General features: G+C 33.8%; 1 protein-coding gene across 1 annotated transcript; it reads right to left on the bottom strand.

The window, feature by feature from the left end:
* Nnp-1 (Ribosomal RNA processing protein 1 homolog Nnp-1) lies at positions 1-23,769 on the bottom strand. Its single transcript, XM_085956405.1, has 10 exons — positions 23,494-23,769; positions 22,853-22,932; positions 14,769-14,918; positions 13,936-14,130; positions 7,073-7,255; positions 6,733-6,842; positions 5,695-5,850; positions 3,470-3,630; positions 2,184-2,314; positions 1-1,450 (listed from the first exon to the last, which is right to left on the bottom strand). Exons 1-10 carry the CDS (start codon positions 23,753-23,755, stop codon positions 137-139), a joined length of 2,742 nt encoding a protein of 913 aa, XP_085812531.1. The 5' UTR covers positions 23,756-23,769; the 3' UTR covers positions 1-136.
* Positions 23,770-27,060: the final 3,291 nt, after the last annotated feature.

Genomic DNA, 27,060 nt, shown 5'->3' with positions numbered 1-27,060 from the left:
TGTCTCTGAAGTTATATATATTTAATTATATACAATAATTGTCTCTTTAAAAGAGTATACATATCTCTCTTAAATATTCATATTATAATAGTCCCTATTCTGTGTAAGTTAAATTTATCACCAACGTGTGTTTGAATTACAAGTTCAACTTCTTTTTGTAGAATGGGTTTATTGGGGAAGGTATTGAGTTTGGTTTCAACGAGGTCTTAAGCGGCTTCTTTCCGCCATCAAACGGTATTTCAGGACTTTGCTTTACACTTTTAAAAAAGTCCATAACACTCTGTGCAGTGTTCTTCTTTAAAGCTATCATTACTTTTTTACTACCTGGTGAATTAGAGTCCATTGATAGGTTGCCATTGATTTGGGTTTTCTTTCCTTTTAATATACCAGAATCGCTAGAATTTAAGCGTTTGTTAGCACTTTTTAGCGAAGCAACTCTGTTGGGAATAAAAATTTCCGTTTCAGACATGCTTTTATTCGCAGATTTTTTGTTCAGTGGTTTTTTAGCACTGGTAAGATCTTTAGGGATTATTTTATTTTGCGGAGTGGTAACATTATTCTTAACTAGTTTACCCTTCGGTGTGTCAGATACTTTTTTAGGAACAGATTCTGTACTGACAGTTTTATCATCAGCTGGCGACTTCAATGTTTCGTTTTTTTTATTCTTTTTACCAGAGACCGGTGTGGATGTATCCCAGTTTTTTGCTTTAAATTCTTTAAGCACACTTTTCGGTGTAACATTATTTGGTGTTAAACATGCTGAAATGTCACCATTGGTCAAATTTGCTGAAGTTTTCTTTTGTTTTTTTTGTGATGTGATCATAGTATCTGAAGTATCGAATATTTTCTGCTGGGTAATAATGCTCAAATTTGCAGTTGATTTCTTCTGTTTGATGGCCGGTGACACAGCATCGGCGGAATTGGATTTTTTTTGTCCTGCGCCACTCGAACTGGCCGGTGTCTTTTTTTGTTTAGTCTTAGAAGTGTTTGTTGGTGTGGTAGTATTTCTTTCCAACTCACTCACAGCTATATCATCAGGGGATTTCTTCTGTCTACTCTGAGACATTGTCTTTTGTGAATCATCCACATTTTTCTGCTGGCTATTACCTAGTGGAGTAGTGATCAGAGATTTATGCAACTTGATCTTTTTATTTGATTTAGGTGTGCCACCTTCTTCCGTGTTCATTACACTTGAGTTTTCTTTAGCGACACATCTAGCATCATTTTTCAACGATTTATTGGCACTTTCTGTGGCTTTCTTGATACCTTTTCTATTAATAGGTGTACTGTTATTATCCGACTTATTTGACTTCTTCAAGTTGTTCTTGGTCTTGTTATTTTTGTCTCGGTTCTGTCTCAAAGGGTGCGTCTTAAGACTGACCGATTTGGAGGTTTCCAGGGCAGAGTTGTCCGTAAAAATGGGCATGTCTTCAACTTGCCAGCCATCCAGCTAAAGAAAACAAAGATTTCACATTAAACCGATTAAATTACAAGTCATGGGAAAGCCTCAAAAATATGCCCATCCGAGAAAAAATTGACAGAGTGGGATTAAAATACAACGCTTGCAGTTAAGAGTAGTCTGACCATTGAGCTATTGACACAAGTGCCTTCTTTGCAGGTTTAACATATTGTCAGTGTAAATGTAATACTGTGAATGGAATATTATTATGAAATGTTTAGGATACAAAATCTTGTTACTATGTAATTCGAATATCGTGCTTCCGTAGTTTTTCACGATTCTTATGCAGTATTGTGGATTAAGGCCTCCTAGCAACCAGAATATATGGCTGTTTACCGGGGACTGGTGGACAGTGTGCAAGGGGCCCTAAGACGATAATTACAAATTAAACAATTGGTCGATTTAAAAATTAAAATACACCAACGCAACTTGTCATGTTTCAAAAAAAATGTATTATAAAATTGGCGTTCCCAGGATATTGCAATTACACTGACAAAACGATTTGAGGATGTTTAAATTTCCATCAACAGATGTCAATCATCTTGTTCATTTGAATCAAGCTATGTAGCAACTTTACTACATTTGATTCATAGCTGGTTGCTTCAAATTTCAATCGACATAAATTTCGATTTTACGTTTTATATTTCATTACTTCAAACATTAATTGAAACAATTTTCAATAAAGAAAGAATTTTATTCTACTTCATTATGATTGTCATCTTACCATGGTCTTCTTTTGTTTTTTTTTAGCGGGTATATGAGTCTCTTCTTGTTCATTGTCAGTACCGGTTTCTCCTGATTCTAATTGCTTTCTTTGTGCCATAAGTAGTTTCCTTCTCTGTCGTTTGTTGAGTCCTGTGCCAATATAACACATTATAATATTAATTTGACAGTAAGTACAGTAAAACGAGGTGAACAGATAAGTATTCAGATTTCAAATTCAATTTAAATTTTATGATGGATGACTGAAAAGCTAAATTCGCTTGCCAAAAGTTGTGTTTGTAATTCAGCAGTATGATTTGGTGAATGGCAATGCTTATTATTCACTCACTATCGATATTTTCCAAAAATTATGGTCTGTTCCTATTTACCAGCGAAACGGAATAAAAACTAAATAAAGAAATATTTATTTATAATATTTATATAGAGACACTCTCAGTAATCCGCCGCTCGATTATCCGACAACTACTATAATCTGCTGTTATTTTAACTAGTTGAAAGCACAAAATCAAGCTCAATAATCCGCCGGCATTCGATTGTCAAATTCAGTAGTACAAGTATACAACGCAGATGAGACAGGTTTATTTTGGAAACTTCTTCTTCGTAAAACGTACTTTCATCGCGAAGAAAGTTATGTACCAGGGAGGAAAGTGCCCAAGGACCGCGTCACAATTATGCCGTGCTCCAATGCAACTGGGACACACAAACTGAAATTTTGGTCATAGGGAAAGCCAGGAATCCTAAGCCTTTCAAGATTATCTGCCTCACTGAACAACTGGTTGTGTCAAGTGATTTACTGTTTAATATTTAGTTTATGCACGAGTTTATAAATACATATGTATAATTTAGTAAATACTTGATTTTGATTATAAATAAAACCGTAATTTGCTTGTACAAATTTCTCAAAAAAAAAACTATTTTTACGAAATACCTGTTTTAATTTTTACCATATTTTATATCACTATGCACTATAATCCGCCGCTTTCACTAATTGGACACTTGTCTGGTTTTTGGAGTGGCAGATTACTGAGAGAGTACTGTATTGGAAATTGTAACATTCTTGAGTCTTTTTTTTCTTGAATTGTTCACCTATTCTCCACATCATTCCTTCCTATTCACCCCGTTTTATGGAAAACATTTAATGTTGCTAACCTATTAAGTCAGAGGTATATTATGTAAGAAACAAAAACCGAACCAGCTGAAACATTCTTGTAGTATTACAAGAATATTAAATTGTTTTTAAGTGTGAAAAATTAATTTTGTTTATTAAATAATAATTTCATTGTGAACCTTTCATGTCATCTTCATCATATTGGTCAGCGCAATTTTTCTCATAGTCCAAGAGCTCCTGAGCGGCTTTGGCTGCCTTTGGCAACTTGAACCTTGGATCATTTGGCAAAGTTACATCCTTCGCTTTGAAAGGGTAGACTCCCGATGCTAGTACTTCGAAGCTGAAAAGGGAAAAATTACAATTCAATGAACTGACAAACAGAGTTGACTCCTCAACTGAAAGAAAACCGTTGGCCCTTGCAACTAAATTGGAAGTTGTTTGGCAAGATTGTCGATTCCAGCTATTTATAGTTCATATAATATAAGATTACGAATTCCGATGGTAGTGCTAGTAATTGCTTCATTTTGAATGCAATGCAATAACCCATTTGTAGTAAATAAAAATCTTTGATTGCATATTTCGTTCATATTAATTAATGTATTACAACTTTTTCCAATATGAACCAATAATCATTTTCTATAAATGGTTTTACGATATTGCATTCGATGCTACCCTATCAAATTGTAAATCATTACGATGTTAATGGCCGGTGACAGCAATAATATCTATTCCATGTGCTAGATTGACAAAATATTCTAACATGAATAGTAATACTGTGCACCATTACTATCCGCTAACAAGATCTCGTCGTTAATAGGATGTCGCATATAGAAGACTTCTCCATGACATACCTATCATAGGGGCAACGCGTATTTAAATAATGTATCGGCTCTCTTTTTTAGATGTGGTTCCTTTTCTTCTTCGCAATAAACCAAAATTTTACTAACAATAATTCTAACATCACTCCTGATCGTTTTAGACATATTTTTATTATAAAAAGCATTAAATTATGTAAATCGATAGATCCGTACACCACGGAAGCGTAAAATAAAATGATAAATTAGGGGGCATTCCTCATTTGAAAACAGAAGTGCGATTGACAGCACAGAAGGAGCTTGTTAGTTCACAGTTTTAACACGTGGACAAGAAGTTCTTGTTCAACAATACATTACTGATTGATAGATTCACTCAATATTTCACCCAATTTTATATTATCTCAAGTGTCAATATTAACCCTTTTACTCCCATTCGGCCGATATTTCGGCCCACCATACCTATGCGAAAACTCGATCTGGGCCGATCCATCGGCCGAAAGTTTGGAACCAAATTTACGATTTATTCCAAATTTTTTCCCGCTATATTTCGTCTCGTGTAGACAAAGTATTATATTCACTGTGTGTTGGGTGTGAGTAACATTTATTTTAGTGTCGGCTTTATTTATAATTATGTCATACCCTATTAACTCACAAGTCATAATTGCTCTGCTGTCGAACTTGAGACCAAAGAGAGTCATAAAAATAATAAAACATTATTTTTATGACACATTTTAAATTCTGATATTTGTTTTAGTTGTTTTATGATTCATATATCACGTAACAAAATGAATTTTGTAATTTTTTAACTAACAATGGATGCCACTGTACTTTTGGTATGATGGTGAAAAAATACATGAATATAAATATTATTATAAATGATTTAGTGCTTTGAAACTTATTTTTAGAAATTACTTCATTACCATATCAGTTAGTCCTCCATACTGTATCGAATTCTCTTGCGATTTCGTGAATTGAATAATATTCTTGAATACCTTGACACTATACGATTTTTTTTGATTACTTTATAAAAATTCTATTTCATAGAGAAATAATAATGTTTATTTTTTTTTCTGTTACTACATAAGGATAGATTATATTATAAAATTTGATATATCAATTATAAATAAAAAAATGTTGTCACACTTGTTTTGTAGTTCAAACATAGTTTTATCCGTTCATTTCTAAATAAATATTGATACATTATTTTTTTCTTTTGTTTTATTGATGTAAACTATCAATATTATTACTTATTATTGCTTTATACACCATTGAGAACACACAAAAATAGTTTCAAATTTTTAAAACATGTGTAGAATTAGTTATTTAAAAAAAACTAATCGACGATTTTTTGTCAAAAAACGCTTGGGAGTTTTCACATATGCTAGGCTAAATCAGCTGGGAGTAAAAGAGTTAAATCACCGCTGTATCTGATGATGAGATACTTTTATTCAGTGACATTTAGCTGATTTAATTCAACAGTATAAGTTGTGAGTGTGTGTGCCATTGGGACAGCAATTTTGGTAGCTTTTAGTTTATTATTTTGTATATATGTAATCTTTTACAACAAACTCAAGAATTGTATTACTCACTGTTGAGAAACAGATTTAAGTTTGTTCCGATTGTTGGACGTGCTCCTGGGATCCGAGACCATTGACCGGAGAAGACTAGCAATCATCTCTCCATCAACAGGCAACTGTGGAAGCACCGTATCCACAAACCCAGCACGGGGGTCCAGAGCTGGTAATCTATGAATATATTGAACGATTAGCTTTATCATTAAAATGCATTGAGAAAATAGTGTGTTTACATAATAATTGTCAAAAGATTTTTTAACTATTTGTTTTTTGTCATGATTAAAACATCTGAATCCATTCATTTATAATCTATACCCAGCGACAGAATGAATCTCAATTAATGTGCACAGGATTGAGGAGCCGAGTTACATTTGCACAGACACTCGCCATGTTTTACCACACTGTGTTTTCCAGCGAATCAAACATTACAGCCGAATGAGTCGAGCATTGAGAGAACTGTGTAGATGATAATCACTCGTAAGACACTCTGATGATGGAATAACCGCCATGTTGTGTGAATTTTCAATCAAATGCTTGGCAAATTGCATGAAAGTAAATTTATTCTTTTAAACGAAAATGGTTTTCAAGTAAGTTGGTATTATTCTTGAATTATTACAGGGTGAGAAAGTGAGAGATCAGTTTGTCTCATTCTATGAGTTTTATACTTAAGCGTAGATAAGTCGTTTATATTTGATTAGTTTTGATAATGGTGTTACAACTGAAATACCTATCGACTTGGCGCACTGCAATACTCACGTAACCCACTGGAATAGTGAACCTGTGAGTCTAAAATATAGACATTCACCCAAATGTTACCATACATACATATAAATGCCCAAGATTGTTTCTGACTTAAGCGTCAATTACATTGAGCTTCTTTACGAGCTGTTTGTTGGCGAATTTATAATCTGCCTGTAAAGTCGCCCAGTGTAATCATAGAACATGTTAACTTGTTCAATGATTACACTGGGCGACTTTACAGGCAGATTATAAATTCGCCAACAAACAGCTCGTAAAGAAGCTCAATGTAATTGACGCATTAATGATACATACTTCTTCTTTGGTGCTTCTTCAATCTCCTCCTCAACAATTTCCTCTTCGCTTTCTTCATCACTCAGGTTGACTTTTTCCATAGAGTCTATATTGCCTCCCGGATAACCAGCCTGTGAACACAATCTGATATCTTAGCCGGTTTGTAGATTGAATGCAACACCAATAAAGTGTTTTATTGCGAGACGAGCCCACATATTAAAGGATGTTGAGTTTACCAGGAGTTTGACCAAAGATAAAGATTTTAGACTGTCTAAAACAATACAAGATTTCATAGTGTAGTTAGTACAAACTAACCATATTGTGAGAAACTTAAATGATAATTGATATGTATTTCTCTTACATTTCTCCAAGCGAGTAATTTATCTTGATAATCGATCCCGAGGTCAGTCTGCCTGATGAGGTGAGTGAAGATGTTCTTGACGATGGCACTAGATAATCTTGGTTCGTCACCATAAGACAGATACTGGGCGTAAGGACGACAGAGTTCAGTGAGTGCCTCACTGTTTAGATTTCCTTCGCTTATCTGTTGAAAGATTGACAATATGAACATGGAAAACAGGAGGTATAGCTAAACAATTTAAGCACGGACCTCCACAGAAGTACACATACTTTCGTGCGCATAGAGTAGGTGTGTAAACGCTGCGTCTGTGTGTGAAGTCTGTTTTACACGATACAATAGTATATTTACAGTTTTACAATGAATACCTCATCTCGATCGGGGTATTACAAAAAACCTTTACAAAGACAGGCAAGAGAAATTATTGTTTTTAATGTGACCGAATATTTAAAAGTGATGAAAAAACAGTATAATTTGAAATATAATATTGTTAAATCGGCAAACAAAGCAACTGACGTACCTATTAACACCATTCAACACAAAATTTTTGATCGGTTATTCCTTTTTATAGGCCTCAGGGACGGCTCTAGTAAAGGAGCAAAGTGTGCAGTGCACTCCCATCATATATTATATAAAAATATATAATATAAAACCCCCATGTATTCAGAAAAATGCGATATCGAAAACTTATGCGAAATCACTCATTTTAAATTCCGCTCGTTTTCGAACAATGGTAACGCAAGCGCTTCAACGCTTCGCCACAGTCACCAATACACACAAATGTCGAAAAAACAATGTCGATGAGACGTGACTAATACACGTAATAATTCCATCGATGTGACACGCAAGGAGCATATTCGAAGTGTTCCTTGAATTTACGCACATTTTACACGCACACATATATAGCAGACAACTACAACGACAAATGAAATGAAGCTTGTAGAATCAAAATCACCAAAGTTCTATAAGACTACATGAGTCTTCGTTGGAAACGATGTTTTTCATCTTCTTTTCATTTCAAGTACACTGCACCGGTCGAAAGCACACACACATTAACTAGTCATTTGGACTTTTATACACAAACCTGACTAACCGATATGAATATTCCTACATATAACTCAGGCGACACGTCGAGGTACTGTTGGAAGACTAATTATTATAATGAAATGACGAACTTCATGTCGATGCATATTGTGTCAAAAATATAATCATATTCACGACGGTTAGTTTGGTTGATCGTTCGCGGTTCGACAGTTGGGTTTATAATATAGATTTAATAGTATTTACAATGAGTACCGTATATTTAGTTTCATATATTAAGGACAATCGTCACGATTTTTCCAAACGAATTGATATTAAAGTGGCAGGCCGCCCTTTGCCATGTATAAATTTAATTCAAAAGTGTACAGTGAAAACGAAGATTGTTAATCGGAAATTTAATGTGCAAATGTACTCAAAAACACAATGGCTTTGCGGATGTAATATTCTTAATACCCTATTTTGTTTTCCGTGTCTGTTGTTAGGCGGAGATGTTAATTGGACAGACCATGGAATTCAAGATTTGGTCCACCTGTCAGTAAAAATCAAAAAACACAGTGGTTCAGAAAAGTACATTTTAAATGAAATGCAACTTGCAGTCTTGGGAGAAATAGATATACGTTCACAATTGGATGCAGGGTACCGTTTGTCTGTGAAACAATTTAACGAACGTGTCGACAAAAATCGTTATATTTTATCCAGATTGATTGACTGTGTGAAGTTCTTTGGTGCATTTGAATTAGCTCTTAGAGGACATGATGAATCTGCAGATTCAAATAATCCAGGTGTTTACCGAGGGCTTATTGACTTCGTCTCGGAAATTGACATAGCCATGAAACAGCATTTGGAGAGCAATAATGTTTTTAAGGGTACGTCAAAAACGATTCAAAATGACATTTTAGATTCGATTCTAGAGGTGTGCCGTAACGAAATTAAAAATGAAATATCACAAAGCAAGTTTGTAGCTATACAAGCACATGAAACAACGGACATATCTACTACAGAACAACTTGTTTTGGTCATAAGGTACGAACTACGCGGACAGATACATGAACGTTTCTGGAAATTTATGACGCCGAAAAACCACACTGCGGCAGGTATTGCATCTGAAATTTTGAAAGAACTTGAACTTCTCGACATTAAACAAGCACAACTAATTGGCCAGAGTTATGACGGCGCATCCGTGATGAGTGGCCGATTAGATGGTGTACAGGCTTTGATAAAAGCTTCGTATCCACACCCACACTTCATACATTGTTATGCACATCAATTGAATTTGATAATGGAAAGAAGTGTTTCAGCTAACACCATAGTCCGAAACTTTTTTGCTAATTTACGAGCGTTTCCAATTTTTTTTCGAGGTCTGCGAAGCGAACTGATATCTTGAAAGAAATAGTTCATAGAAAAATACCAGCAGCACCAACAACGAGGTGGAATTTTAATATAAGAACAGTTACTGTTGTGCATACTTATCGCGATCAGTTAAAAGAGTGCATGGAACACATTTTAGAATCTGAAAATTTAGACGCCGATACCATTAATCAAGCTGGAATGTTGTTACGGTATTTAAACGAAGACAATTTTAACTATTGGTTAGATTTCTTTGCCAAAATTATGCCAAACTGTGATATACTTTTTAAACAACTTCAATCGAGGTCAAAGGACGAGTTGGAAATAAATATGGACATTGAACACGCGTGCTATACAATGTATTCGTCAAAATAATCATATGTCACAAATTCAACCAACGAAAAAACGCCGTCACAATGATCTACCGCATTCTGTAATATGCAATGAAGTATGCGACATTATAGTGAACCAAGCGAAAGATCATTTCGAATATAAAGGTCATTTAGTAATAGCCAAATTGTTTTTAAGTGAAAAGTTCCGGGATTATCATACAAATTTTCCAACTACAGATTTTAATACGGTAACCTCATTATACGACATTATTGACAAATTTAAACTTAAAAATGAACTAATAGTCTTATACAGTAGAGAAGATTTCTACGTTACTGATGGAGCATTGTCGATACTTCAACTTTTCACTAGTAATAATTTACTGGAAGTATTTACTGAAAGTGTTACCCTATTAAAAATAAGTTGTACAATTCCGATGACTTCAGTGGAAAGTGAGCGTTGTTTCTCAACTTTAAAGAGGGTTAAGTCATTTTTGAGAAATACCATGTCTCAAGGCAGGCTAAATGCTCTTGCGATGTTAAGTATAGAAAAACAATTGATAACGTCAATACCAGACTTTAATATTCGTGTTATTGACGTGTTTTCAAAATCCAAAGATCGGAGGATGGATTTCTTGCATAAATGGGTGAGTCTTTTTTGCACTCCATCATATTCTTGTCACCGGCCGCCACTGATAGGCCTTATGCATAGTCATACATATGAAAATAAGTTGTTTTATGCATTATGCGTTACTTGGAATGGAAACAAAAAATGCTGTGAGTACAATATAAAAATCGAAGATTCTTATAGGGCAGGGATGGCCAGTGCGTCTGTCGCGAAGGTATTTTTGGTCGATCGCGGACATAATAATTTATTGTACTATTTCTTGTTCAAATGAGTCAAAACTACTCGACGTTCCAACTCTTAAAATCTGCTAGTTCTTATCTATTCTCTTACATATTATCATTAGGGCCCGGATTTATATGCTAGTGCATGTTTTGTTAGGGTGTATGCACAGCTATGAGAGTTGCACAGAAATCTGTTTTTAAAGACACAGAATCCAAAAATAAAATTTAATTGTGCATATAAATGCATATTTGAGACGTTAGAGCATATTTGAGACATTAGTGCATATTTCATAAATAAATGCATATTTTAGAGCTTTTGAATTTATAATTTTAGTATTTTTAAATTATTTTATCGAAATATAACTTAAGTTAGGAAGGAAGATAGTTTAGATGCACATGCATTTTTAATGCCATCTCCGAGCTGTGGATTTATCAGTGGAAAAAGTGAAGTCAACTCGGGCACTATTATTTAAAGTTTGCCCAAGTGGACGTTGAGAGGTAGTTTTCCGCATATAAACAAAATACTGACAGATACCTATGCGGAAAAATTTAATGCCAGAGCATAATATTGAAAAAAATTAATGTATTTTTTTCCGGGCAAAAATAGTATTTAGGAATAGTTAAGTGTGTCGTTTTTGTTTTTTAACTTATGTTTGGTTTACATCGCATTTATTATTCAACTATTTGTAGGTACTTGTGAAAAAACTATTTTGAAAATTGTAATTGATTAACTTTATATTCTTTGTTTGTGTTTTTTTGTTTTGATATCGTATTATGTTGAAAAATTATTAACTAGTTATTCGATTTTTTGTCAGTAATATTGGGTAAAGTGGGTATTTAAAATTTTTTCCCGCAAAAAACGTCAATATTTAACTGCATATTTCTTCGGTTTTAGTGCATATTTTATTGAATTTAAGTGCATACGTGCATGCATATAATCATGTTTTTTGTTGCATACAAATCCGGGCCCTAATTATCATTATCAAGAGATACACTCATGCGAAGAACACAAGTGATGAGAACATGGAAGAAATTCTACAGGAAAACATTAATAAAATAAATATAAATTCCTATCCTTGCAATTTGACGAGTCGGTGGATTACACGGATATTGCACAACTATTCGTATTATTCGATTGGTTTTTAAAGACATGTTGGCTTCAGAAGAATTATTAACAGTTTTACCAATTGAGGAACGATCCAAAAGAGATGATATATTTAATGCATTTAAGTCATATATTATTCGTACTCGATTTCCTATTCATAACTATCGGTAACGACTGATGGAGCTTCTGCTATGGTTAGAAATCATGTTGGGTTTATTTATTTATGTAAAAATGAGGAAACAGTACACTTTTATCAGTTATCATTGCATTATACACCAGCAGGCATGGCTCCCACAAAAGAGGGTCTGACAGGGCTCTAGTCTGAGGGGAGCCCGGCGTAGCGGGTCGACCAGTTAAGTAAGAAAAACACAAACCATAAATTTGCTCGAATAGTAAAAAAGTCGCCTGCGGCGGTATTTTTCTCAAGGGATATTTAAATTTTAAAATACATGGCTGTGCGATGCAATTTGATGTGATTTAATGATAATTCATATTGTATAGAATTTATTTTAACTATGTTTCCTGGAGAAGGGTTGCATGTTACTTGGCTACTATAAAATTTCTAATATTCGATATACAGGTAAATTATGTAACTATGTCGAAATTACAGTTAATGTGTTTGTATTTATATTAAAACTATTACTGTTAAGCAAAAATTGTCTTAGTTTAAACGTGCCAATTCATCAGCCATTGATTGCTCAATTAGTATAAGCTAAAGGGTTACCCCACCCCGCATATACTTAGGCCATCCTCCCACTGAGCAACTGAAATCCGACGGAACTGAAACTAAAATGTCGACCAGTATCTAGCTAATATATTTCAATTGCAGCTCGCTGACGGCGAGACTGGAATCTCTGTTTCAAAACGGTCACGAAGAGACGTAACATGCTGGTCGCGCGGTCTCTCAAGTTTCTAGTCATCGTAAAACAGTGGTACCAATATCAATAGATTCGGTGAAAAATCATATTTTCTTACCAAAATTGGTAGCACTGCGTAACAAGCGTCATGCTATAAAAACCATGACAATCCAAGACGTGAAAAGTACAAAATAAGCAAAATTGAAATAACCTAATTGTATTCGAGTAAACGCAGCAGCGTGCGTGTTGTCGGTTTTTGTACAAAACAGCTGATGGTCCAGTTTGAAAGTTTGAGGTAATGTGATTATTATTTCAAGTGGGTTTCAGTAGCGCCGTGTGCGAAGCATCACATTGGTCAGTTTATGAGTTCCATCACCAACCAGTTCCGTCAGATTACAGTTGCACCGTAGGAGGAGGGCCTTATGAACCACTCCAGAGAAGCGGTGTTTATTTGCTACAATATGGGACTTGTGCAGCAGTTTATTTTGGTGAAATAGGTACAAGTTTTATTTTATAACATATAATAATAATGGAAAACAGATAAAGCAGATGGCAGATCTCATGGCTCTAAACTTGTGTCAAGCATGTCTAATTATACATAAATTGCATAAAAATCGCTTGCTTTTCTTTCACTATTCTGTGGTCTGCGCAGCGCCCGCCGGAGATCAGGTGTCGAGTACATAATATTTGTCAGTACAAAGGCATTACAAATAATACATAAAGCTTGCCTTTCACTATCACATTAAATTATATTTATATATAAATATTAAATTTCCCATTCATCATGAAAGTGATAAGTTTTGGTCTTCTTTTGGGCATTCATTGTCAAATTATTCTCCTACTGGGCGGTAAGGACAAACTACGCTAAGTTTAAAGCGTGGTCATTCACATCTTCTCTTTCTCTCACTCCATCAGTGGGCCGTGGGTGATGCAATACGAATTAAGTGATACTGGGAGTTCACGCAGGCTTCCTCACGGTCAATTCAAAAACAACTTTCAAGGAAGCTGGCTTAGGAAATAAAAACAGTTCCACTTGAACACTGAATAAAGTCATAATATATTACATTAAAATTCAATGTATGCTCTTTCAGAACTCAATTCTCACGGGTCCATGGTGCGATCAATCAAGATCAAGATGTACGCGTTAGACATGCCTGATCCATGCGCTAAGGGTTATTTATTGACTCGACTTTATGGAGCAGGTTGAGATAACCGACAAATGAATACATTGCAAAAAAAACTTACCGTTATAAATAACTTAAATATCATAAAGTTGGGGCCGATGTCATAAACTTTTGTTCACTTCTAACTATATAAAAATTACAAAAAGATGGGTACCTTAGCAATTTCTTCCATCCAACAATCTGAGATGTGCATTAGCAATCCGAGACTGTTTCGACTTTCCTTGGGTGGATCTGCGGAGAGCAGGCCCCTCTTGCCGGAGAGAGCCTCAGTCACCAGCTCCATAGATTCCTTGGACCAATTCTGCTCTTTGGCACATTTGAAGATGGCGCGGGTAACTCGACGCACCAACTGAGAGAATAACAATCCGCAAACTGAGTGATAGACAAGAGGTTGTTTCCCAGAGAAATATTTTAAATGAAAAATATGAAACTAGAGTAATATACAAAAAAAATATGCCGAACGACTGCCGCAAATAGTATTGTTGAATTATCTACTACAGTCGAACTTGGTTATTACGAGGAAGATAGGACTGACTGAATTTGCTCGTTATACGCATTACTCGTTATATCAGAGAATAGGTATTTTTAAATGAGCGGTCACAGAACACAAAAGTCGCAATTTAAACAAAAATACAAAATTAGAATTTTTCCCCGAAACAAGCATGGCATTCACAAACCACAAAAGAAGTTGTTTATTGTAATGAACGCTGGTAGGTATGTACCTACCGACTTCAGCTTGGATTGGACACATTAACAGTTTTAAGAATTTTTTTGACGATATTTTTGCTTGGTATATCCGATAAGTAGCTCGTTATAAAAGTAAATAAATGTATGGAGAAAATCATAAACTAAAATGTCAACGAATGTTTCCTCATTACATTTGAGATCTCGCTATGTCCGTGATCGTAATAACCGAGTTTGACTGTATTTTGTTGGGTTTAGCTATTGTTTTCAGTTGATCGCTATGAAACAAAAATGCATATTCACCATGAGGAATTTGTCAATCCTATGTTGGTCTATGCCGATCCAATTTTGGGCCATGGTGAGAAGGAAACATTTGTAGAAGAGGCAAGACGTTGCCATTCTTGTAGCACCAAAACATTCAAACAGACCAGCTATGGACTCGCACAAGTCCTCCTGAAAGGGACAAATAATTTAAAGATTTATAATAATATAATCGGTCTAATTTTTATTATAAGATGGAGCCTGATCAACAGCCACCATCATTGCATTTTGGTCCTCATTTGTTGCAAGAAATTAACACGCTAGTAGTACGGGATACACAATGTTCAGCAAAAGTTCTTTTGTCATTCGGCCAACTAGCATTTTTTGTTTGCGAGTATCATTATGCTGTAGGGCAATACCCTACCATCCGCATGACTTGGCAGGCAACCATTAATTTATAATTACAATGTATCTTGCAACATAATATTGTTAAAATTGCAAAACAAGCGATTTATGTGAATCAATCAATTTCAACAGAAAGCTAATGTAGCAAAATTATAAAATAATTCAATTAATCAATAATATTACAAACTAATAAATAATGCTATGTAAGTTTATCATGATATGCACAAAAGTTGTTTATATGAAAATCAATCTTGCCCATTTATTAACCCTTTCTAAGCGTTACGAATCCCGACTTAGTACAACAGTGCGCGTTGTTATTTCAAGCATCAATAAATCGTAATAAATGTCAGTCAAACATACACAAATAGAGTAGTAAAAAATCGGAGTCAAGTTCAAAAATGATTATGACAGAACCTAATATTTTATGTGACTCTAAAAATAAACATTCGTCGCCTAAAACTGATAAGAAATCACGAACAAGATTTCTTCATTGAAAAAATGCCGGCTTACTCGAGCGGCGCCATGACACTTACGAAATGGTGCTGGACTAATGCGTCGATGACAGATTAACAAGTGTAAGAACAGTTCAGTATTATAGTCTACGGCTACGATTTCGACAAATATGTCATACACATAATGAATAATAATATGGTTTATGACTTTTATGAGCATTTTTGTTGATTGTGTTAAAAAAATATCAGTCATAAATAGCTCATTTTTATAGCATCCAGGACATCTCAAACTGTGTAACTTTTATTTGAACTCCCATACACATTGCAGCACTGCAGGTCGAGTATAAATAAATCATCCTTGAGAACTACTGGCTATTTGAGAGTAATGTACTTACCACCAGTGCCTGGTTTGTACCTACCATTGACCCCGAACTGAATGGAATCGAATGACACATAGTTTATAACAAAACGGTTTATTTTTCGAATACCTATTAGGCTATTACAATTCGTAAAATATTAAATTTCAAACACTTTTTGCACTTCTAAATGCTTTATAGTCACCACAATTTTATTTTCAAGTTCATTTGTTTTTTTTTTTATTATATTACTTCAATAACCTGTGGGTCTATTCTATACTTATCGAACACTAAAGTGATAAATAGTATCAAACTTAGGGTAGGTTTGTATCAAAATATTAGCACTTATTGTAACAATTACACGAAGTTGGTTTTTATTGTTGCAATAAGTGCGATATTTCAACAGCAGCAAGATAGGTGCTGTTAAAATATAGCACTTATTGCAACAATAAAAACCAACTTCGTGTAATTGTTACAATAAGTGCTAACATTTTGATACAAACCTACCCTAAGTATGATAATATTTATTACTTTATCACTTTAGCGGTCGATAAGTATAGAATAGACCCACTGGTACTAGAATAGGTAATCTCTTATTTTATTATAATGACATGATAGTAAGTAACTCGAGTTATTTTCGACTATAAATATAAGAAGAATTCTCCATAAAAAAAAATAGTAGTCATGAATCAAACCCTTTTGAATAGTGTTACGAAAAAAATAATTCTCAAGTGTCTGTCTCACACCAGCAGACGATGATTTGCCGCGCAGTGTATAAAAATTCAGTAGCGCGGGACCTGGTGTAGCGTAATACGACAATTTCCGCATTTATGCGGGAACGGGCATCTGATTGTTCGTGTCTTTTCTTTATAAATGGCTGATAACTAGGGTAAATAAATAATTTTTGTCTGTTTCACCTAATTCTATAACCAGAAAATAGTATTTAAAAATGTTAATCAATGATAAACAAAGAGACATATTGAATCGCGGACTCCTAGGTATATTTAAATGACACCTTGTTCAAATTATTTTCCGAAACTATTTACTCGCGGATAATATAATAGCAGATAGGCGAATGAATGCAATCTCCAAAAGCATTCCTTTTGTAAAAATATTTTGTAAATTCACTTTGATCAATGTAAATTTCGAATATTCTATTTAACAGTTTACGCACCAAATAGTTTTTCAATCATTAAAAAACAATATAACTTATTATATCGCAAACTCGTATCGTTACAAACACGTCAGTCAAATGTCTTCGACGCACATGCACTAAGAAGCGATAAGACACTATATACGCGGCAAATTTGAATTGGCCCGATGACTGATATTTTTTTATTCAAGACACGCTCCCGAAAAATATTTATTTAAATTAGATAGAACAAAAGTTTAGGCTATCCATTGACAGATGTCAAGAGAAGGATGATTTCTGAATAAATTAAATCAATGTTCGAATTATTCGCGCCTGGCCGAAAGGAGTACTAGGCAAACGAAAATCGAAATGACTTTAGTCAGCTGACGCGCGGATGACTCGCGCGTATAGGCTGACTAAAGTCAGTTGCCGCGTTAGAAAGGTTAAAAAGTGCATAATTGTTCAAATTGAAATCAATTGTTTATACTTTATGAAACGAATCATGCGTTACACAATAAAGCATTGTGCCGCTCCGCCCGGTCGAACTTCGCAATTCATCAGAACGCATACTCGTGATTTCACTCAGCTAAATTATAATCTGTAAACTTACCTGCAATAAATAAATTGATATTTATTTGGAAGGAGATAATAAAACCAGGGTTCATTTCATTCACGCACCATCGATATATTATTATAATATGTGATTGTAATATTTATTAGTGTAATGCTTTTATTTTTATAACGTTATATGTTATTCTCATTTATATAATATGAAGCATGGGTTATTTACTTATCATTCTTGGGTGCATGTGTCATAAATAAATAAATATTAATAACTCTCAGATCTTAATTATAAATAAAATTAGGTGTTTTCTCTCACTACTACTACAATTAAATATATTAATAAAACTACATTATACATTTAAGTTTATAAATTATTATTAATGTTAATGGGTAAGAATGAACAGTCATCATATTATTATCATAAAAGTAGTATAAGCAAAACAAAATGATTTTGAATAAAATTAACATAAGATAACCTATATAACCAACCTATCATAACTATAACTGAGTGTCTTTTATGGGCAATAGTCTATTTCATTTTGACAACCTTATAAAAATCTGTGATATCTGGAATGAGGGGAAATATTAATCTCATGACAACACTGTACATGATTACAAAAAACTATCCACAATTCATTATAAACATACCACATTATCGTGAAGTTCGATAGTTTTGATAAAAAATAGGAAGTCGGAACGATGCATAACCTTTTCCACTCTGATCATTTTTTTTCAAAACGTATTAGCTACTCTGATCTAAATTTGGGACTTTCTTGTAGAAGTTTAAAGTAGAAAACTTGTGATGTTTATATTAAATAACAACTTAATACTGATCCAGCGAGTGAAAAATGTCAATAAATTTGTCTGTAGTACCTGAATATACAAGAAAAACTATTTTTTCTAAATTTGATATTTAAAAAAAAACTTCATTAGATTTTGGACACCGTGTTTGACGATTCGTATGACCATTACCGATGCTATTGGTTTTTGCTACGGTTCGCAAAAAAAAAATGCTTTATGGGACTTAAATTTACTAAAAGTAATACATATGCTTTTAATATGTTGTATAGTCATATATTAATTATCAATATATTATGTGAATAGTTCAGAATACAAGTAATATAACTGTAAATGGTACTTAAATTCTTGCAGCAGTTTCTTTTTAATTATCCTGTGACTCATTGCGATTTCTCTCGCATGCAAACTATTAATTGGCTGTAATATTCAAGATGACGTCGATCACTGTACACGGTGTTTAACACATAACATTTACAATGCACTTAATTAATGATATATATTTTAAATGTTGTTATAAAAATAAAAATAGTTTACGATTTAAACTTTAAACCAATGTAGCTTTGCACTAATCAGAATATTTTTTTAAAGCATGACATTTTTTGTGTTTTCCATGGTGATTGTTATTTAATTATTCTCTCAAGGGGGGACATGCTCAGCGTAGGTCAAAATGGAGCTTTTGTTCTATTTTCAAAGCATGATCCTGGACATTCCTTAAACGCTGTAGATAATCTATTTACATAATTTTGAAGCCTTACTATCCTTTATATTTGTTTTAAACATTTGATGACTGCATAAAGTATTTTTATTACATAAAATAGTATTCTTTTAAACCTCTCGCTCTAATGTTTTAGAATATAGTCATATTTCAGTACATAAATGTGCAGTGGTGTTAAGATTTTTTACATTTATTAATTTTTAAACGCATTTATAAAACCATCAGTATAATTTATGTCGACATTATTAAAGTGAAATATTTACGATAATCTCTGTGATCCCAAATTTGACAAGAATTAGGCATTTTATTATTCAAAAAATGGGCAAGATTAACGCGCGTGTTTGAACATGTACCTAACCGAATTTTTTTTTAAACGGTACATGTTCAATCGCGCCATTACTCCCTAATTCAATTATAGTTTGTCAATTTATGGCTACGGCCGTATGTTGTAGCTTAACCACTGGGGAATGCCAAAAGAAATGGCGTATTTCAAAAAAACACTACCTTATTCTTAGGTCAATAATTATTGTAAAGCAATCATTATTCGTAGGATGTTTATCACACTTGAATGGTCAAAGACATAGCTTATAATGAGTATCTTTAGAATTATCTTCAAATGTGTTAATCTTGCCCATTTTATGAATAATAAAATGCCTAATTCTTGTCAAATTTGGGATCACAGAGATTATCAATATAATTTTTTATCGTAAATATTTCACTTTAATAATGTCGACATAAATTATACTGATGGTTTTATAAATGTGTTTAAAAATTAATAAGTGTAAAAAATCTTAATACCACTGCACATTTATGTACTGAAATATGACTATATTCTAAAACATTAGAGCGAGAGGTTTAAAAGAATACTATTTTATGTAATAAAAATACTTTATGCAGTCATCAAATGTTTAAAGTAAATATAAAGGATAATAAGGCTTCAAAATTATATAAATAGATTATCTACAACGTTTAAGGTATGTCCCGGATCATGCTTTGAAAATAGAAAAAAGCTCCATTTTGACCAACGCTGAGCACGTCCGTCCTTAATCATGTTATTTACTGTAGATATTTATAATTATTATTAATAGGTACTGTTATGGAACGGCGAGATGAACTTCATTAAACACGAATTTATATTAATTAAACTGGATTTATTAGAATGTAATATAATAATAATTATAAAAGATTATATTCTGTTGGACAATTATTTCTTAACCCTGTATTTATGAACATGGTCAAGTTGAAACTGTTGAAAGGGAACTAAGATTATAAATAATCATATTATGCAGTGCATTGTTAGATATTTTGATTGATAAGAGAAGTGAAACTCAACACCATACTTACTTCATACAAAAATAATGAGGCATTCAAAGGACAATGGAAAGATTAAGACAAGCAATCAAAAGCATTCTTATACCCTGTTATACATTGGGTATTTGATTACACATTCAATATTAGTTAATAAATTTTAATGACACTGATAATATGACACTGTTGAAATTATTGTTTGTAATAAATAACAATATCTAAAAATATGAATATACTTACAAGGAGAAAAATATTAGTCCCATAATACAAACAAATATGGTCACTGTAAGTTGGAAAAGCATTAAAAGTCCGCCCCTTATAGGATAGTACGATAGACTGTCTCAAAAGTATTTGACAATTGCAAATATTTAATCAGGTGAATAGATACATCAATTTTTCCATGAATTTATTCAACCCAACGGTTGATACTAATGTTTTGATGGTTTATCTTCCATGTTATAATGTTTAACTACATTTGTCGACAATAACATGTTGTAGAATTCGCTTGCGCTTTTGATAAATCGGGGAGTAAATGTATGCCTGCTCTGGGCCAGACCCACTGGCCACTAGAGCTCCCTACTAGAATCGTTCGGGCCAGACTGTCTGGCCCAGAGAGTGCTAAGAGTTAATGAGAGAAACCTATGCAATAGCCTATATGTACGTGCAGTCGGCAATAACAATCGTAATTATAATCACAATCACCATAATATGCAATTATGGAACTATGGAAGAAATCTCATCTGCGCACGTTCAAGGTTAAATTGTTCCACTATCGTTGTAAATTATGTTATTGTGCATCAAGCGTAACTGGTTGATTTACTTTAGTTCGTTTTTTCTATGGTATATAATATATACATATATGCAAAATAAAATTAGACAAATCAACATAATTGTCATTTCAAAATTAGTTTAATTGCTGAACAATGTTATTCAATTTTTTTTTAGTATGATTTTGGGTGTGTTTCAGAAGTTATATATCGTCGGTGTTTTGTAAAAAGGGCGAATTAACCAAAATGCTACTTTACAGAAGGAGGATTTTTAACTTTTGACATTTATTTGTTTTTTACCTGTAGATTATTATAAATATCTAAGAAGTTTATAATAAAGCTTAGAAAAAATATTGTCATTATAATAGGTATTATTATATAATATTTTAAAAGGCCTAATATGTCACATTTGCTTTTTATTTCATAATTTTAATTAATTTACTATTAGTCGATTATCGTTTTTAAGTACTTTCCTGTGGAGATAAAAATTCGCCGTTTTTACACAACAAAGCTAGTGGGGTACATATTGTATTTTCATTAAAATCTCGATTTCGCCTTAAAATGGTTGATTCGCCCTTTTTACAAAACACCGACGATATCATTTAATATTGTGTGAAAATGCAAATCGAATATACTTATACATACTTACTTATTTATTGTTAGATTTTGACCGCATATGTGATTTATCGGTTTTTGTTATTAGAGACACATATAACAATTTGAAAGTGAAAATTACGCGGTATTGAAGGGGGTAGTTAGTTCACAATTTTGACACACAGTCATGTGTTGTACTGGTTAGACAATAAGTATTAAAGTAGTTATCTCGGATCCCAAAAATAACATTTCATTGCTATGTAGTTGCAATAATAGGTATCCTGTTTACACATGCATGGATTTACAGCTGACAGTACGTATTATCGTGGCCATAACAAAAAAATGTATGCGTCAACACGTCTTATCGTGCAAATTGCAAGATTGCATGCATGAATCAAAAAAGTTCAGAAGCTTCTGAATTTTCACGCGACAATTGGCAACGATAGTAGCGAACATGCCGATAAAAAAACGAACATCGCGCAGGGATTTGGTTTAAGGTTAACCGATTTTCACGACCCATCAAATAGTACCATAAAATGACAACACCGCATCTCGCTTAATCTTGAAGAATGAGATTGGTGAGACAGTTAGCACTTTTACATGTTAACAGTTATTATCGTGATAGTTTAAAACACACACTATTGGTGCAAGTAAATCCATACACGTGTACAGGCGCTATAAGGCTATTGCTATCTACGCGGACAATAGGGACCATAAATATACAACTAAAGTAATAATCCTCTACTCTGTGGAGGCCCATATGATCCTATTAGGATCGGACATGGCCGAAAAAAAAAAAGTAATAATCCATTGATTGGATTCATAAAGGACTTTATGAACAGACAGTTGGACTTCATTATTTAATACAGATAAACTAAAAAAATGGTAAATACAAAAAAATGGGTTATGCACAAAACTGCCATAAATACAATCTTCTTTTAAGTGTTTGGAATCGACTGGCAATTGCATTCGTATTTTGATAACAAAATTTCACATGCATGTTAAGTGATAAAAATATTAAATAGGTAGGTATACCTGCACCAAAGGTTTGTCTGACATCCAAACACAATAGAAGAGGCCTTTCCATAAACGAATGAAATCGTATTCTGAGAAATCTAAAAAACAAAACACAATTACTTCAATATAATATTTATAGATAGGTAGTAATAGTGTTTATCCAGGAGTTCTATGACATAAATAATGGAAAAGTACAGGTATCGACATATGAGATTTTTCATGCTAAATGAGCGCAATTTATTGATAAGCAATACATGAAAAATATATATTTTCCGATTTACATTTTGATTAATTGGTGTAAAACAAGCTAGATGCCCCGATTTCACAAAATGCGTAATTATTATTTCAATAAAGAACTTCCAGAAAGAAATCGAGTGTCCAGAGGGATAGAAAAATACAACCATCAACAATGTAATGTATTGATTTAAGATGTATGTACTTGAAAATTGTAATCAATGCACCAATCTTAATAGTTTAGACGATAAGCAACGCGTGATTTATGGAAATTTCGAAATATTATTTGAGGTTATATTTATCAACAACCGTCCGCAGACATAAAATTTTATATAACTTGAGCACGTTTTTAAGATAAACGCATTAATATATGGTTGTATGAGTAAAATTTCGTTAAAATAAAATTCATTCATTCATGTATTTACCCTGAGTACTGGCGGAGCGATAGGTTAACCATTTTTTAAGATTTTTTAACACCTTGTCGCTTGCTTTTTTGTCATTTCCCGCTAATTTGAGGGCAAATTTAATTTCTTGCTCAACGAGTAAAACTTTATTCACGGTTTTAGGTTTTGATACTTTCTCTGGGGTCTTTTCTTTCGCCTTTTTGTCATCTTTCTTTTTTATTTTATTAAACTTATTTGATTTTTTTGACGCACGTGGCGGATTGGCTTGGCGGACGGCCATCATTAATGTTTGACAATGGGTGAAGCTGGGTTGCCATGTGAACAGTGAAGACAGTGAACAAACAACAAACTATATTCCAAAATAATGATTATAAAAAATAGAGAAAACTATTCTTCCCTAAAAGCAAATCATTTTAAGTTGAAAATATTGTTGTTTGGTACCTACCTAGTTATGACTGGTAAATATTATAATAGTGAGGGTATGTAGTTATCTAAAATAGATAGTAAAATACTTTATAATGTAATTTGCACATATTTATATTTAAATACTGTAAAATATACACAAGATTCTAATAATATTATTTACTTCTAGAAGTAGAAAAATTCACGAAGTGGAACACTCAAAGAGATTGGACAGTCTTTCAATCTCTTTGGGAACACTTGATAATAATTAATTATATCTAATAAAAATCTCTTATTTCTTTAAATAATGTACTTTTAAAAATATATTAAAACAATACTTATAAATTATTTAAAAAATATAAATTAAATAATATATTTAAACAATACTTACAATACAACAAAATTATTTACTAAATCATAGGTACATTAATAAAATTAACATGATGACGTGTATTAATATAGGTAGGTACATGCAGTGGCACACCCAGGGGGGGGGGGGGGGCAAGGGGCCCTGGTACCCCCCAAAAATGAAAAATATCAGAATGATTTTAAACATTGAAATTGAAAGCCAATAAACTATACCTTTGGGATTAGACAAATAAAAACACGGCAAAAAATGATTTGTAATAATTCTCCAGTACCCTTTTTAGAAAAAATTCTAAGATTTTAATTTCTAACACAAAAATTTCGAAACACTAATGTCAGGTTTTTTTAGAAACACAATCCCTAATGGAACTGTCAAAAAATTCTCGGTGTCCACCAGGAATTCCGGAGTGGTGTAGATCATGGCTGGGGAGGGCTGACAGAGCTCTAGCCTGGGGGCCCGGGCTGTGGGGTGCCCGGCGTGTCGGGTTGACCAGATACGTGAGATAAACACACATCATAAATTAGCTTTAATTGTAAAAAAAGTCGCCTGCGGCACTATTATACTTCATGGCCATGAACATTTTCAATTACTTATATAATTGTGCAATGTATTTTTTGATTATTATGTGTCGATACTCGACAGCTCCATTATTAAAGTAGATGTTTTAAAAATCGCCAATAATTCACTGTACAAGTACCCTCAATTTGAACTGAAACACAATTTGAAGGACGTTAATGTAGTGTTTCACACTGCCTTTAATCTTAGCGGTGGATAGGGGGCCCGCCAAATATCGTAGCCTGAGAGCCCGTTTCAGGATGTGGGGACCATGGTATAGGTACACCGAGTGCAATAGACAAAAGACCGATAAACGAGAAATTAGGCTGTGAAGAAGAAAAAGATCTTATGGGACTAATTTACATTCTCCTCCTTGGGCCCCCCCCAATATTAAATCATGGGTGCGCCACTGGGTACATGTACCTATAAATAGATATTTACTAGTCAAATAATAGAATTAGGAAACCGTATTAAAAGAAAGCTGGGCTGGAGTGCTTTTGAACGCCTGAATAATGTCCCACGATGCCTAAAGCGTAAAGTGTTCAACCAGTGTGTGCTTCCCGTTATCATATGTACGTGTGAAAAGTAGAAGATAGATTCAGAAACTTAGAGTACCTAGCACAACATGGCATGGAGAGGTGCATGCTGGGCATAACGCGAAAGGACAAAAAAAGGAATGAGTGGATAAGGAAACAGACAAGGGTTTGTTATGTGCTAATACCTTTTGGAACTCAGGTGTGTGTTGTGGAGTCCTTCATTCGGGTAGGTACTTCGATGTATTGGTGAGTTAGAGACAATATCTGTACCTCAGAGGCAGACGGATGCAACTCCGTTTTTGGGGAAAATGAGTTTTTTTAAGAATCGTCATGCTAAAGGCTTTATTTATTAGAGGCAGAGAGATGAAAGTCCTAGTTGCTATAATAAAAAAGATAGGCATAATATCATAAAGATGCAAATGCCATACCTACCTTGGAAGCAGAAGGATGCAAATCCAATAATCCACTAAGATGAAATTCTCTCAAACCGTGTGCAATATGTACTAGACGAGAACCAGCCAGGAGAACAAGCTTTAGAGGAGGATACAGCACTATGGACCATATCCAAGTCATCAGAGAAATCAGAGCGGTAACAGGAATACAAACTGCCGCTATCCAGATTATAAGAAAGTGTTCGATTCCATAAAGAAATTTTCAATACTCGATGCACTTAGAAATCAAGGAATCCCCGGGCGCTATATAAATATTTTCAATAATATATTATACAGTAGCGCAACAACATCTCCATAAACCATCGCGCATTTCCTATCAGAAAAGGAGTCCGACAAGGTGATACAATCTCACCTAAACTATTTACAGCTACCATTGAAGACTTATTCAGGCAACTTGACTGGAATGACAAGGGTCCCCATAAATGGAGTATACGTGAGTCATCTGCGCTTTCCCGATGACAATAAATAGTAGTTTGCAAGACTCAGAAGACCTCCAAAGCAGAATGCAGGAACTCGCTGGAGTAAGCAACAAAGTAGGCTTGAAAATAAATGTGTCAAAGAAGAAAGTCATGTTCAACTGCTTTGCGGGCCAAAAAGAGATCCTCATCAATGGCATTCAGCTCGAACAGGTGAAAAACTACATCTATCTGGCATAACAAGTGTCTATAGATGGATGTATATTTGATGAAATTGTTCGCAGAGTAAAGCTAGGCTGGAGTGCTTTTGGCCGCCTGAATAATTTCTTCAAAAATGACCTCCCACTGTGCCTAAAGCGCAAAGTGTTCAACCAGTGTGTGCTTCCCGTAATCACATGCGTGTGAAACATTGACCCTAAGTAAAAGAGAGATCCAGAAACTTAGAGAAGCACAACGTGGTCGGAGAGGTGCATGCTGGGCATAACGCGAAAGGAAAAAAAGAAAAAGAGGAATGAGTGAATAAGGAAGCAGACAAGGGTTTACGATGTAATAGAGTTCATTAAAAGTCTCAAATGCAGATGGGCTGGACACATAGCTCGAAGAAGAGACAATCGTTGGACAAATTTAGTCATCCAGTGGTATCCAAGAGGTACAAAACGTCCGCAAGGTAGACCTAGAGACCGCTGGATCGATGAAATGATAAAGTTCTGCGGAAGTACTTGGCAACGCAAGGCACAGAAACGAGAGAAGTGGAATCAGCTTGGAGATTAGCGAGGCCTTCATCCAGCAGTGAATAGATTCAGGCTGATGATGATAATGATGACATAATAAAATTTAAAAAAAAAAATGCTTTGCTTTGT

Source organism: Rhyacophila brunnea, unplaced genomic scaffold (genome assembly GCF_057557595.1).
Source record: "Rhyacophila brunnea isolate RB1 unplaced genomic scaffold, BYU_Rbru_1.0 scaffold_6, whole genome shotgun sequence".
Classification (NCBI taxonomy): domain Eukaryota; kingdom Metazoa; phylum Arthropoda; class Insecta; order Trichoptera; family Rhyacophilidae; genus Rhyacophila; species Rhyacophila brunnea.
This window is presented reverse-complemented; position numbering and strand designations above follow the sequence as displayed.